The sequence below is a fragment of the Mobula hypostoma genome, chromosome 7 (genome assembly GCF_963921235.1).
Source record: "Mobula hypostoma chromosome 7, sMobHyp1.1, whole genome shotgun sequence".
In the NCBI taxonomy this organism is placed as follows: domain Eukaryota; kingdom Metazoa; phylum Chordata; class Chondrichthyes; order Myliobatiformes; family Myliobatidae; genus Mobula; species Mobula hypostoma.
The window spans coordinates 179389438-179402991 of NC_086103.1; the positions used below are offsets into that span (position 1 = coordinate 179389438).

Below are 13554 nucleotides of genomic sequence, written 5' to 3' on the forward strand. Positions count from 1 at the left end.
CTGCGTGAGATGTGGGACTTTTGAAAGACTTCGAACTTATTTTTTTTACTGTGCCCATCCCTGTTCTTCATCAAGTTACGGTATTGATTGCACTGTTGTAACTACATGTTATAATTATGTGGTTTTTATCAGTTTTTCAGTCTTGGTCTGTCCTGTGTTTCTGTGATATCACACCGGAAGAATATCGTATCATTTCTTAATGCATGCATTACTAAATGACAATAAAAGAGAACTGTGTGTTTTCATAATCTAATCTAATCTAATTTTAGATACGTACATGGAGTTTAGAAAAATAGAGGGCCTTGCGCTAGGGAAATTCTAGGCAATTTATAGGAGTAGGTTACATGGTTAGCCCAACATTGTGGGCCGAAGGGCCTGTAATGTGCTGTAGATTTCTATGTTCAGGTCGGAACCCTGCCTCAGAACTTCTTCACTCAGACCGTGGTGTGAGTGCAGAATGAGCCGCCAGTGAAGAGCTGGATGCAGGTTCAATTGTATCATCTCAGAGAAGTTTGGATAGACGCCTAGGTGGGAGGGTTATGGAGGGCTGGGGCCACTTGTCACTGGAGCTCTGAGGTAAAGTTCAAAATAAATTTATTATCAAAGTACATATATGTTGCCATATACAACCCTGAGATTTATTTTCTTGCAGGCATTCACAGTAAATACAAAGAAACCCAATAGAATCATTGAAAGTCCTCACATGTCAAGACAGAAAAATCAGAAGACAACAAACGTGGCAAATATAAAGAAAAGGAAAAAAAAATAATAATAAATAAACAAATAATATTGAGGACAGGTGCTGTCAAGTTCTTGAAAGTGAGCCCATAGATTGTGAAATCAGTTCAGTGTTTAAGTGAATGAGGTTATCCATTCTAGTTCAGGAACCTGATGGTTGAGGGGTAATAACTGCTCCTGAACCTACCAATTTTAGAACATGGAACATAAAATAATACATCACAGTACAGGCCCTTCAGCCCACAATGTTGTGCCGACCCTCAAACCCTGTCTCCCATATAAGCCCCCACCTTAAATTCCTCGATATACCTGTCTAGTAGTCTCTTAAACTTCACTAGTGTATCTGCCTCCACCACTGACTCAGGCAGTGCATTCCACGCACCAACCACTCTCTGAGTAAAAAACCTTCCTCTAATATCCCCCTTGGATTTCCCACCCCTTATCTTAAAGCCATGTCCTCTTGTATTGAGCAGTGGTGCCCTGGGGAAGAGGCGCTGGCTATCCACTCTATCTATTCCTCTTATTATCTTGTACACCTCTATCATGTCTCCTCTCATCCTCCTCCTCTCCAAAGAGTAAAGCACTAGCTCCCTTAATCTCTGAACATAATGCATACTCTCTAAACCAGGCAGCATCCTGGTAAATCTCCTCTGTACCCTTTCCAATGCTTTCACATCCTTCCTATAGTGAGGCGACCAGAACTGGACACAGTACTCCAAGTGTGGCCTAACCAGAGTTTTACAGAGCTGCATCATTACATCGTGACTCTTATGAAAGGTAACACCCCATAAGCTTTCTTAACTACCCTATCCACCTGTGAGGCAACTTACAGGGATCTGTGGACATGTACCCCGAGATCCCTCTGCTCCTCCACACTACCAAGTATCCTGCCATTTACTTTGTACTCTGCCTTGGAGTTTGTCCTTCCAAAGTGTACCACCTCACACTTCTCTGGGTTGAACTCCAACTGCCACTTCTCAGCCCACTTCTGCATCCTAACAATGTCTCTCTGCAATCTTTGACAATCCTCTATACTATCTACAACACCACCAACCTTTGTGTCATCTGCAAACTTGCCAACCCACCCTTCTACCCCCACATCTAGGTTGTAAATAAAAATCACGAAAAGTAGAGGTCCCAGAACTGATCCTTGTGGGACACCACTGGTCACAATCCTCCAATCTGAATGTACTCCATCCACCACAACCCTCTGTCTTCTGCAGGCAAGCCAATTCTGAATCCACCTGGCCAAACTTCCCTGGATCCCATGCCTTCTGACTTTCTGAATAAGCCTACCGTGTGGAACCTTGTCAAATGCCTTACTAAAATCCATATAGATCACATCCACTGCACTAGCCTCATCTATATGCCTGGTCACCTCCTCAAAGAACTCTATCAGGCTTGTTAGACATGATCTGCCCTTCACAAAGCCATGCTGACTGTCCCTGATCAGACCATGATTCTCTAAATGCCCAGAGATTCTATCTCTAAGAATCTTTTCCAACAGCTTTCTCACCACAGACGCAAGGCTCACTGGTCTATAATTACCCGGACTATCCCTACTACCTTTTTTGAACAAGGGGACAACATTCGCCTCCCTCCAATCCTCCAGTACCATTCCCGTGGACAACAAGGACATAAAGATCCTAGCCAGAGGCTCAGCAATCTCTTCCCTCATCTCGTGGAGCAGCCTGGGGAATATTCCGTCAGGCCCCGGGGACTTATCTGTCCTAATGTATTTTAACAACTCCAACACCTCCTCTCCCTTAATATCAACATGCTCCAGAACATCAACCTCACTCATATTGTCCAAAGGTATTTCTCCACCTTCCCCCATACTCCTAGATCTTCCCAAAACATTACAAAATTCTCCTGTTCCGAGTAGTGGGGGTGAACAAGGTCGATGTGTACAACATTGAATGTGTGTTTTCAGGCTCCTTCCTGTACCTCCTCCTCACTAATGGGGGCCTTTAATGATGGATGCCAACTTTTTAAGGCATTGCCTTTTGAAGGAGTCCTGGACCTGGGGAGGCCAGCGCCCTTGAAGTTGGTTGAGTTTGCAACTTCCTGTAGTTTTTTCCAATCTTGCGCAGTGCTCCCTCCATACCAGACCGTTACACAGTCAGTTCGAATGCTCTCCCATGGTATATCTATAGAAGTTCACAAGAGTCTTTGGTGACATACTACTTCTCCTCAAACTCCTAATGAAATATAGCCACTGTCGTGCCTTGTCTATAATTGTATCAATATGTTGGGCCCTAGATAGGTCTTCAGAGATGTTGACACACAGGAACTTGAAACTGCCCATCCTTTCCACTTCTGATCCCTCGATGAGGACTGGTGTGTGTTCCCTCAACTTCACCTTCCTGAAGTCCACAAACAATTCCTTGGTCTTACTGATGTCGAGTGCAAGGTTTCTGCTGCATCACCACTCAACCAGCTGATCTATCTTGCTCCTGTACACCTTCCCGTCAGCATCTAAATTTCTGCTCACAATTGTTGTGTTGTTGGCAAATTTATAGATTGAGTTTGAGCTGTGCCTAGCCACACAGCCATGGGAGTAGAGAGAGAGTAGAGCAGTGGGCTAAGCACACACCCCTGAGGTGTGCCAGTGTTGACTATCAGCAAGGAGGCGATATTACTTCTGATCTGCACAGACTACGGTCTTCCATTAAGGACAATAAAGATCCAGTTGCAGCTAGAAGGACATAGGCCCAGGTTTAGGAGCTTGTTGATTAGAATTAAGGGTAGGATTGTGTTGAACGTTGAGCTGTAGTCAATAAACTTCAGGCTGGCACAGGTATTGCTGTCGTCTTGGTGATCCAAGGCCATGTAGAGAGCCAGTGAATTTGCTCTGCTGTCGACCTACTGTGCTGATAGGCAAATTGCAGTGGGTCCAGGTTCTTGCTTATACATTGATTCTAGCCATGATCAACCTCTCAAAGAACTTCATCACAGTCAACATGAGTGCCACTGGACGATAGGTACAGAGGCAGCTCACCCTGCTCTTCCTGGTTTAGGGATTACGATACCAAGAACCACAACATACACAAGGATGGGGAAATCAAGAGCTTGCGGGCATAGGTTTAAGATGAGAAAGGAACAACTTAATAGGAGTCTCAGAGGCAACTTTTCCAAACAGAGGGTAGTTCATTTTAAGGAATGAGCTGTCAGAGGAAATGACTAAGGCAGGTATGTGAGCAACATTGAAAAGGCATTTGGACAGGTCCGTGGATAAGATAGGAACAAATTGTTGGGGTATCGGCCAATTGGGACTGGATTGGATGGAAATCTCGTTTGGCATAGAACAATCTTAGACGCCACGCTGGCGTAGTCGTTTGCGCAAAACTATTACAGTGCCAGCAACCTGGGTTCAATTCTGCCCGTCCGTAAGGAGTTTATACGTTCTCCCCATGACCCTGTGGGTTTCCTCCAGGTACACCTGGTTCCTCCCACAGTCCAAAGATGTACAGGTTAGGAGATCAACACACATAAAAAATGCTGGTGAACACAGCAGGCCAGGCAGCATCTATAGGAAGAAGTACAGTTGACGTTTCGGGCTAAGATCCTTCGTCAGGACTAACTGAAGGAAGTGGTAGTAAGAGATTTGAAAGTGGGAGGGGGAGGGGGAGATCCAAAATGATAGGAGAAGACAGGAGGGGGAGGGATGGAGCTAAGAGCTGGACAGGTGATAGGCAAAAGGGATACTAGGCTGGAGAAGGGAAAGGATCATGGGACGGGAAACCTGGGGAGAAAGAAAGGGGAGGGAGGGAAACCCAGAGGATGGGCAAGGAGTTATAGTGAGAGGGACAGAGGGGAAAAAAGAGGGGGGACAAAAGGGGAAAAGGGGGAGGGGGGGGGAATAAATAAATAATTAAATAAGGCATAGGGTACGAAGGGGAGGTGGGGCATTAACGGAAGTTAGAGAAGTCGATGTTCATGCCAGCAGGTTGGAGACTACCCAGACGGAATATAAGGTGTTGTTCCTCCAACCTGAGTGTGGCTTCATCTTGACAGTAGAGGGTAATTGATCACGTGGGTATAATTGGGCTGCAAAGTTTCACTGGGCTGGAAGGGCCTCATACTGTACTCTAATCTCTAGATAAAAGTAAAAATAAGTAGAACCATAGAGCACTACAGGGCAGAAACAGGCCCCATGGCCCTTCTAGTCCTTGCCAACCTATTATCTGCCTAATCTTAGCTACCCTCACCTGACCTCCACACCCCTCTCATCCATGTACTTATCCAAACACCTCCGAAAAATTACAATTGAACCTGCATCCAGCACTTCGGCTGATAGCTCATTCCACCCTCTGAGTGAAGAAGTTCTTCCTCTGGTTCTCCATGACCTCTAGTTCTAGTCTCACCCTACCTCAGTGAAGAAAGTCTGCTCACATTAACCCTATCTACACCCCTTATAATTTTGTACGATGGGCTGAAAGGCCTGTTAACATGCTGCACGACTCTGGTCAGAAATCCCAATGTCTCTGCATCTAGATCCCTGGACAATAAAACATAGAACAGCACAGCACAGGCCCTTCAGCCCATGATGTTATGACCTTTTAACCTACTGCTAGATCAATCTAACCCTTCCCTCCCACATATCCCTCCATTTCTCTATCACCCATGTGCCTATTTAAGAGTTTCTTAAATGCCCCTAATGTATCTGCCTCCACCCCCACCCCTGGCAGCACGCTCTGCACACTCACCACTCTGTGTTGAAACTAACCCCCGACATTCTCCCTATATTTTCCTCAATTCCTTTAAAGTTCTCTTTTTCTATTAACCACACTCACCTCTTCTCACCCTGGATCCTCTCCTCCTTCCCGTTCTCCTATGGTCCACTCTCCCTTCCCATCAGATTCCTTCCTCTCCAGCCCTAGATCTTTCCCACCTACCTGGCTTCACCCATCACCTTCTAGCCACCCTCCTTCCCCTCTCCCCACAGCTTTTTATTCTGGCATCTCCCCCATTCCTTTCCCATCTTGAGGAAGGGGTCTCAAGCCAAAATGCCAACCATTTATTCACTTTCATAGATGCAGAGTTCCTGTGTTATCTTAAAGTTGTGTCCCCCTCATATAAGTCATTTTCAACTCTAGACAAGCACTATCCTGAGCAGGCTTTACCATGCCAAGCATTAAACTCTCGGCAGGTACTGGAGTGTCATTAAAGTATTAACTCAGTATGCGGGAAACGCAGCCCACCTTTCGTCTCGTAGAAGACAATTCCGGCAAAATGGCTGATGCCAAACTGGGTTTCATAGTTGTTCTTTGGAGGGATGTAGAAAGAATTCAGTTTGTGCTGGGAGTTCAGTTTATTCAGCATTGTCGAGTCAGTACCCTGTGAGGAGAAAGTCTTATCAATAGCAGCTTATGTTGAATTATCGCAGAACAAATGTAGCCATTTCATACCAAGGTGACATTAAGATACGACCATAGGATATAGGAGCAGAACTAGGCCATTTGGCCCATCGAGTCTGCTGTGCCATTTCATCATGGCTGATCCCTTTTCTCCCTCAGCCCCAATCTGCTGCCTTCTCCCCGTATAACTTTAACAGGAGTTTCTCCTGTGCAAATCTTGCTCAGGGTCAATCACAAAACCATGCAGAGGAGAAAGATCAGAGGCAAATGGAAGTCAAATCACAAGCAGGGAGTCCAAAAGAAAAATTAGAAAACTCTCAGCTGGTCAGGCAGCATCTGCAAAAGAAGGAACAGTTAACATTTCAAGTCGAAGTCAGAATCAGAAACAGGCTAATATCATATGTTGTGAAATTTACTTTACATTGAAATACATAATAAAAAAAACCTATAAATTGCAATAAGAAATATTTGATTATTTTTTTCTTAAAATATATAAGCAGTTTTGTTTTTAACTTCAGACTTCCTGCTTGTGTTATGATTTTACATTTGCCTCTGACCTTTAATGTTCATGTAAAGGAAGCTAACTGGTTGAGAATAACTTGCAGGGATATGGCGAATGAGCGGGAGTGGTGGGGGATGCGGACACGTTTCGACGAGCTGATGGGGATCTGGTGAACCAGCATCTAGAGGAACAACCTCTGGAGAATGTTAGTGAGCCCCCATTGGTTCTACGACCCCTATTGCCCCCCACCCCACCTACCTTGGGGAATTTGCTCTCCTCATCGATGAGGGAAATTATGTTCATGGGCTTGAGTGCGATCATGTCAAGAGCGTCCTGGTTGTCGGTGAACTCTATGTGCTGCCAGTTGATGTTCTCCAAGTTGTACTCCTGCTGCTCCAGTTTGAACACGTGGCGGACGAAGAACTGCTGCAGGTTCTCATTGGCAAAGTTTATACAGAGCTGCTCGAAGCTGCAGGGAAGCAGACGGTAATTAGAGCCTTTCGGGGGGGGGAGGAATACCACCCATTCTCTTCACCTTGCATGGAAATGTTCTTTTGCGACTGGTGTCGGTGAGACTTCCAGTGAATTATCGCTGGTGCTCATCACTGTTGAATGTGGTGATCATGCCAATGCAGAGGACTACAATGGAATTGCATAGCAGCACTGCAGTATGGGTCAATGTGACTGGGTAGAATTACAGTTCCGCATGGAATAGATGGGCCAAAGGGCCTGTTTCGGTGTTGTAGTGCTCTACCACTCTGGGCATCCGTTAGTCTTGCGAGACCATGGACCTGCACCTGGAAAGTCTTCACTCTCCAGGGCGCAGGCCTGGGCAAGGTTGTATGGAAGATCAGCAGTTGCCCATGCTGCAAGTCTCCCCTCTCCACGACACCAATGTTGTCCAAGGGAAGGGCATTAGGACCCATACAGCTTGGTACCAGTGTCGTCGCAGAGCAATGTGTGATTAAGTGCCTTGCTCAAGGACACAACACATTCCCTCGGCTGGGGCTCGAACTCACGACCTTCAGGTAGCTAGTCCAATGCCTTAACCACTTGGCCATGTGCCTACATCCTCTATAACTATTGTAACAACACTATCTGACTGTGTACAAAATCAACGTGGGGTTGAAAAATTTACATTCCTAGATATAAACGTCATGAATTGCCTGTTCCGGTCCAACCACGTTGATGTCAGAGCCCAGCAAACTCACCCATACCTCTACTTTCCCAGGAGGCTAAAGAAATTTGGCATGTCCCTGAGACTCTAAACCAATTGTTGCTGATGTAACATAGAAAGCAGCCCATCTGGATGCATCGCGGTTTGTTATGGCAACTGCTCTGCACGTGATCACAAGAAATCAGTGTGGACACAGCCTAGTACATCACGGAAACCCTCTACAGATTCTGCCTTTGCTTCTCACTGCCTCAGTAAAGCAGAAAGCACAATCAAAAACCCCTCCCACTCTGGACATTCTCTTTTCCCCTCTCAGATTGGACTGAAGATAAATAAAAGCCAGAAAGCATGTTCTACTAGGCTGAAGCACAGCTTCTACCTCACCGTTATCAGACTCTCGCATGATAAGGAGGACTCTTGGCCTCACAGTCCAGGTTCAAGGTTCAAGATTGTTTCATGTCATTTCCAGTACTCAAGTTCAAAGTTCAAAATAAATTTATTACCCAAGTACTTGAACGTCACTAAGTACACTGAGATTCATTTTCTTGTAGGCAACCACAGTAAATACAAAAACACAATAGAATCACTGGAAGTCGACACCCAACAGGATGGGCAAACAACCAATGTACAAAACACAACAAGCTGTGTGAATACAAAAAGAAAGAAAAATAAAGAAATGATAATAAATAAATATTGAGAACATGAGATGAAGAGTCTGTGAGAGCGAGTCTATAGGTTGTGGGGACAGATCAGTGCAGGGGTGAGTCAAGTTATCCCTTTGGTTCAAGAGACTGATGGCTGAGGGGTAATAACTGTTCCCAAACCAGGTCCTTTACCTTCTTCCTGATGGCAGCAGCAAGAGTGCATGATCTGGATGGTGGGGGTCCTTGATGATGGATCTGCTTTCCTATGTCAGTACTCCATGTAGATGTGCTCAATGGTGGAGAGGGGCTTTACTCGTGATGGACTGGATCATAGCCACTAGTTTTGGAAGGCTTTTCTGTACAGGCGTTTCCATACTAGGCCGTGATGCAACCAATCAATATATTCTCCGCCACACATCTATAGATGCTTGTCAAAGCTTTAGATGACATGCTGAATCTTTGCTAACTTTTAGGTAGAGGTGTTGCTGTGCTATCTTCAAAATGGCTCTTACTGGACCCAGGACATATCCTTTGAAATGATAACATTGAGGATTTAATGTTGCTGATCATCAACATCTTTGATCCCCCCAAAAGAACTGGCTTGTGTGCGACTGGTTTCCTCTTCCTGAGGTCGATAATCAGCTCCTTGGTCTTGCTGACATTAAGTGAGGTTGTTGTGGGACCAATCAGACAGATTTTCAATCTCCCTCCTATATGATGATCTGTTACAACCTTTGATTCGGCCAACAGCAGTGGTGTCATCACCAAACTTAAGCATAGCATTAGAGCTTTGCTTAACCACGCAGTCATAAGAATAAGGTGAGTAGAGCAGGGGGCTAAACACACATCCTTGTGGTGCACCTGTGCTGATGGAGATTGTGGAGGAGATGTTCTTGTCAATCCGAACTGACCGGGGTCTGCAAGGTAGGAAATCAAGGGTCTAGTTGCACAAGAGGTATTGGGGCCTAGGTCCTGAAGCTTATTGATTACTTTTGAAGGAATGATGGTATTGAATGCCAAGGTTTAGTATAAATGTACAAGATAGCTTATATCCATAGACTGATTGCATGTCCATAAAGGGACACTAGGCACAAGAGTGACTGACAGGAAATGATAAAGTAGTGGTGGTTTGGGGGTGCGGAGGGGTGGGTTAGTGGACAGAGGTGTTGATCAGCCTCACTGCTTGGGGAAAGTAACTGTTTTTGAGTCTGGTGGTCCTGGCGTAGATGCCGCGTAGCCTCCTCCCTGATGGGAGTGGGACAAACAGTCCATGAGCAGGGTGGGTGGGATCCTTCATGATGTTACTGGCCTGTTCCCTGCACCTCACTGTATACATGTCCCTAATGGCAGGTAGGCTGGTGCCAGTGATGCATAGGGAAGTTCTTAACTACTCGTCGTAGAGCCATCCTGTCCGCTGCAGAGCAGTTCCTGTACCATGCAGTGATGAACCCTGATAGGATGCTCTCTACTACGTATCTGTAGAATGGGACAAGTATGGACGTGCATGGTCTGGCTCTCTTCAGTCTCCTCACAAAAGAGAGGCATTGGTGAGCTTTCCTGATTGCGTAGAATGTGTTCTGGGACCATGAAAGGTTGTGTGTGATGTGCACTCCCAAGAGTTTGAAACTGCTTAAAGTTTCGTGAACACGACGCAGCACATCACACAAACCAATCTTCCATCCTTGGACTCACTTTACACTGCACGCTGTCGGAGCAGTGCTGCCAGGATAATCAAGGACACGACCCACCCAGCCAACACACTTTTTGTCCCTCTTCCCTCCGGGAGAAGGTTCAGGAGCTTGAAGACTCATACGGCCAGATTTGGGAACAGCTTCTTTCCAACTGTGATAAGACTGCTGAACGGATCCTGACCCGGATCTGGGCCCTACCCTTCAAATATCCGGACCTGCCTCTCAGTATTTTTGCACTACCTTACTTCCCATTTTTCTATTTTCTATTTATGATTTATAATTTAAATTTTTAATATTTACTAATTTTTTACTATTTTTAATATTTTAAATATTTTTAATATTTTAAATCCAGGGAGCGGGAAGCGTAGAATCAAATATCGCTGTGATGATTGTATGTTCTAGTATCAATTGTTTGGCGACAATAAAGTATAAAGTATAAGTTTCCACCGAAGTAAAGAGGGATGTGAATGATGCGAGTTCTTCTTAAGTCCATAGCTATTTCCTTTGTCATGTTGATATTGAAAAAGAGGTTATTTTCCCTCGCACCAGGCGTTGAGATCTTCCACCAGGACTCGAGATCTTCCATCTTACTTCTGCAGGCCATTTCTCATTATTGGTGAATAGCCCCACCACTGTCATGTCATTAGTGAGCGTGACAATGTGATTGCTCAGGTGTTTGGCCATGTGGTCATGTGTGAGCAGAATATACAGCAATGGGCCCTTGAGGACAACCATGTTGAGGATGAGGGGGGGAGCAGTTGCGTATCCTGACTGTCTGAGGTGTGTTGGTGAGGAAGTCCAACACCCAACTGCACAGTGGTCTATTTAGACCAAGGACTAGGAGATTGTTCATCAAGGTCTGCGTGGGAGAATAGTGTTGAAAGCAAAATTGAGATCCAGAAACAGCATTCTGACAGAAGAGTCCTTGTTTTCCAGGTGTGTCAGGGCCAGCTGAATGATAGATGCTATGGCAAGCATATTGGTGAGTGTCCAATGTGGCAGGAATGGAGTTTTTGATATCTGCCATAACTAGCCATTTCAAAGCACGTCATGATGAGTGGCATCAATGCCACTGGAGAGTAGTCGTTTAGGCCGCAAGACCACAAGACATAGGAGCAGAATTAGGCTACTGGGCCTATCGAGTCTGCTCCGCCATCCAATCATGGCTGATCCTTTTTTTTTCTCCTCCTTAATCCCAGTTCCCAGCCTTCTCCCTGTAACCTTTGATGCCACGTCCAATCAAGAACCTATCAATCTCTGCCTTAAAGACACCCAATGACCTGGCCTCCACAGCTGCATGTGGCAACGAGTTCCATAAATTCATCACCCTTTGGCTAAAGAAATTTCTCCGTATCTCTGTTTTGAAAGGGTGCCCCTCTATCCTGAGGCTGTGCCCTCTTGTCCTAGACTCTCCCACCATGGGAAACATCCTTTCCACGTCTACTCTGTAGGCCTTTCAATATTCAAAAAGTTTCAATGAGATCCCCCCACATCCTTCTGAATCCCAGCAAGTCCAGACCTAGATCCATCAAACCTTCGTTCCTGGAATCATCCTCGTGAACCTCCTCTGACCCTCTTCAATGCCAGCACAGATTTTCTAAGATGAGATGCCGAAAACTGTTCATAATATTCAAGGTGAGGCCTCACCAGTGCCCTATAAAGCCTCAGCATCACATCCTTGCTCTTGTACAGCATTTGCCTTCCTCACCACAGACTCAACCTACAAGTTAACTTTTAGGGTGTTCTGCACAAGGACTCTCAAGTCCCTCTGCATCTCAAATTCCTGGATTTTCTCCCATTTAGACATTAGTCCACACATTTATTTCTACTACCAAAGTGCATGACCATGGCCAAGTCCAATGTTGTATTTCATTTGCCACTTTCTTGCCCATTCTCCTAATCTATCCAAGTCCTTCTACATCCTACCCGTTTCCCCAATACTACCTGCCCCTCCACCAATATTCATATCATCTACAAACTTGGCAACAAAGCCAACTATTCCATCATCTGAATCATTTACATACAGCATAAAAAGAAGCGGTCCCATCACCGACACCTGTGGATCACCACTAGTCACTGGCAGCCAACCAGAAAAGGATCCTTTTATTTCCACTCGCTGCCTCCTACTAATCAGCTAGTGCTCTAACCATGTTAGTAACTTTCCTGCAATACAATGGGCTCTTAACTTAGTAAGCAGCCTCATGCGTGGCACCTTGTTAAATGCCTTCTGAAAGTCCAAATCTACAACATCCACTGCATCCCCTTTATCTATCCTACTTGTAATCTTCTCAAAGAATTCCAAAAAGTTCATCAGGCAGGATTTTCTCTGAAGGAAACCATGTTGACTTTGAGGGAGGGAGATAAGTCTCTAGATCAATAGTCTAGGTTTCTGGAGTAAGGACAATAATGTAGCTGGACTGTTAGAGCAAACACTTCACAGCACCAGATTTAAGATTGCAATTCGATTCCCACTGTTGTCTGTAAGGAGTTTGTACATTCTACGCACGAGCATGTGGGTTCCCTTCAGGTGCTCTGGTTCCCTCCCACAACCTAAAAACTTATGGGTTAGTAAGTTGAGGACAGCTATGTTGGCACTGGAAGCATTATGACACTTGCGGGCTTTCTCAAACTCAGCTGCAGACTGTGTTAGTCATTGACGTAACCAATGCATTTCACTCATAAAATGTTAGTGGAACGCAGCAGGCCAGGCAGCATCTATTGGAAGAGGTACAGTCGACGTTTCGGTCGGAGATCCTTCATCAGGACTAACTGAAAGAAGAACTAGTAAGAGATTTGAAAGTGGGAGTGGGAGGGGGAGGGGGAGATCCAAAATGAAAGGAGAAGCCAGGAGGGGGAGGGATGGAGCCAAGAGCTGGACAGGTGATTGGCAAAAGGGATATGAGAGGATCATGGGACAGAAGGCCTAGGGAGAAAGAAAGGTGGGGGGGGGGGGGGAGCCCAGAGGGTGGACAAGTACAGTGAGAGGGACAGAGGGAGAAAAAGGAGAAATAAATAAATAAATAATGGATGGGGTACGAAGGGGAGGTGGGGCATTAATGGAAGTTAGAGAAGTTAATGTTCATGCCATCAGGCTCAGATGGAATATAAGGTGTTGTTCCTCTAACCTGAGTGTGGCTTCATCTTGACAGTAGAGGAGGCCATGGATAGACATATCAGAATGGGAATGAGACGTGGAATTAAAATGTGTGGCCACTGGGAGATCCTGCTTTCTCTGGCGGACAGAGCATAGGTGTTCAGCGAAACGGTCTCCCAGCCTGCGTCAGGTCTCGCCAATATGTAGAAGGCTGCATCGGGAGGATCGGACGCAATATATCACCCCAGCTGACTCACAGGTGAAGTGTCTTTGCCCTTTGGCCAATCAACTTTCCAGCTCTTAGCTCCATCACTCTCCCTCCTCTCTTCTCCTATCATTTTGGATCTCCCC

At 45.5% G+C, this 13554-nt stretch overlaps 1 protein-coding gene across 3 annotated transcripts in view; it reads right to left on the reverse strand.

Moving 5' to 3' along the window:
• The window catches only part of myo7aa (myosin VIIAa), a 286417-nt gene that overhangs the window by 146747 nt on the left and 126116 nt on the right, over window positions 1-13554 (reverse strand). For all 3 annotated transcript variants that reach the window (XM_063054640.1, XM_063054639.1, XM_063054638.1), the window contains 2 exons: window positions 6859-7069; window positions 5943-6078 (listed from right to left, as the gene is read on the reverse strand). In XM_063054640.1, coding sequence (XP_062910710.1) covers window positions 5943-6078; window positions 6859-7069 — 347 coding nt within the window. The remainder of the gene's footprint in view (window positions 1-5942; window positions 6079-6858; window positions 7070-13554) is intronic.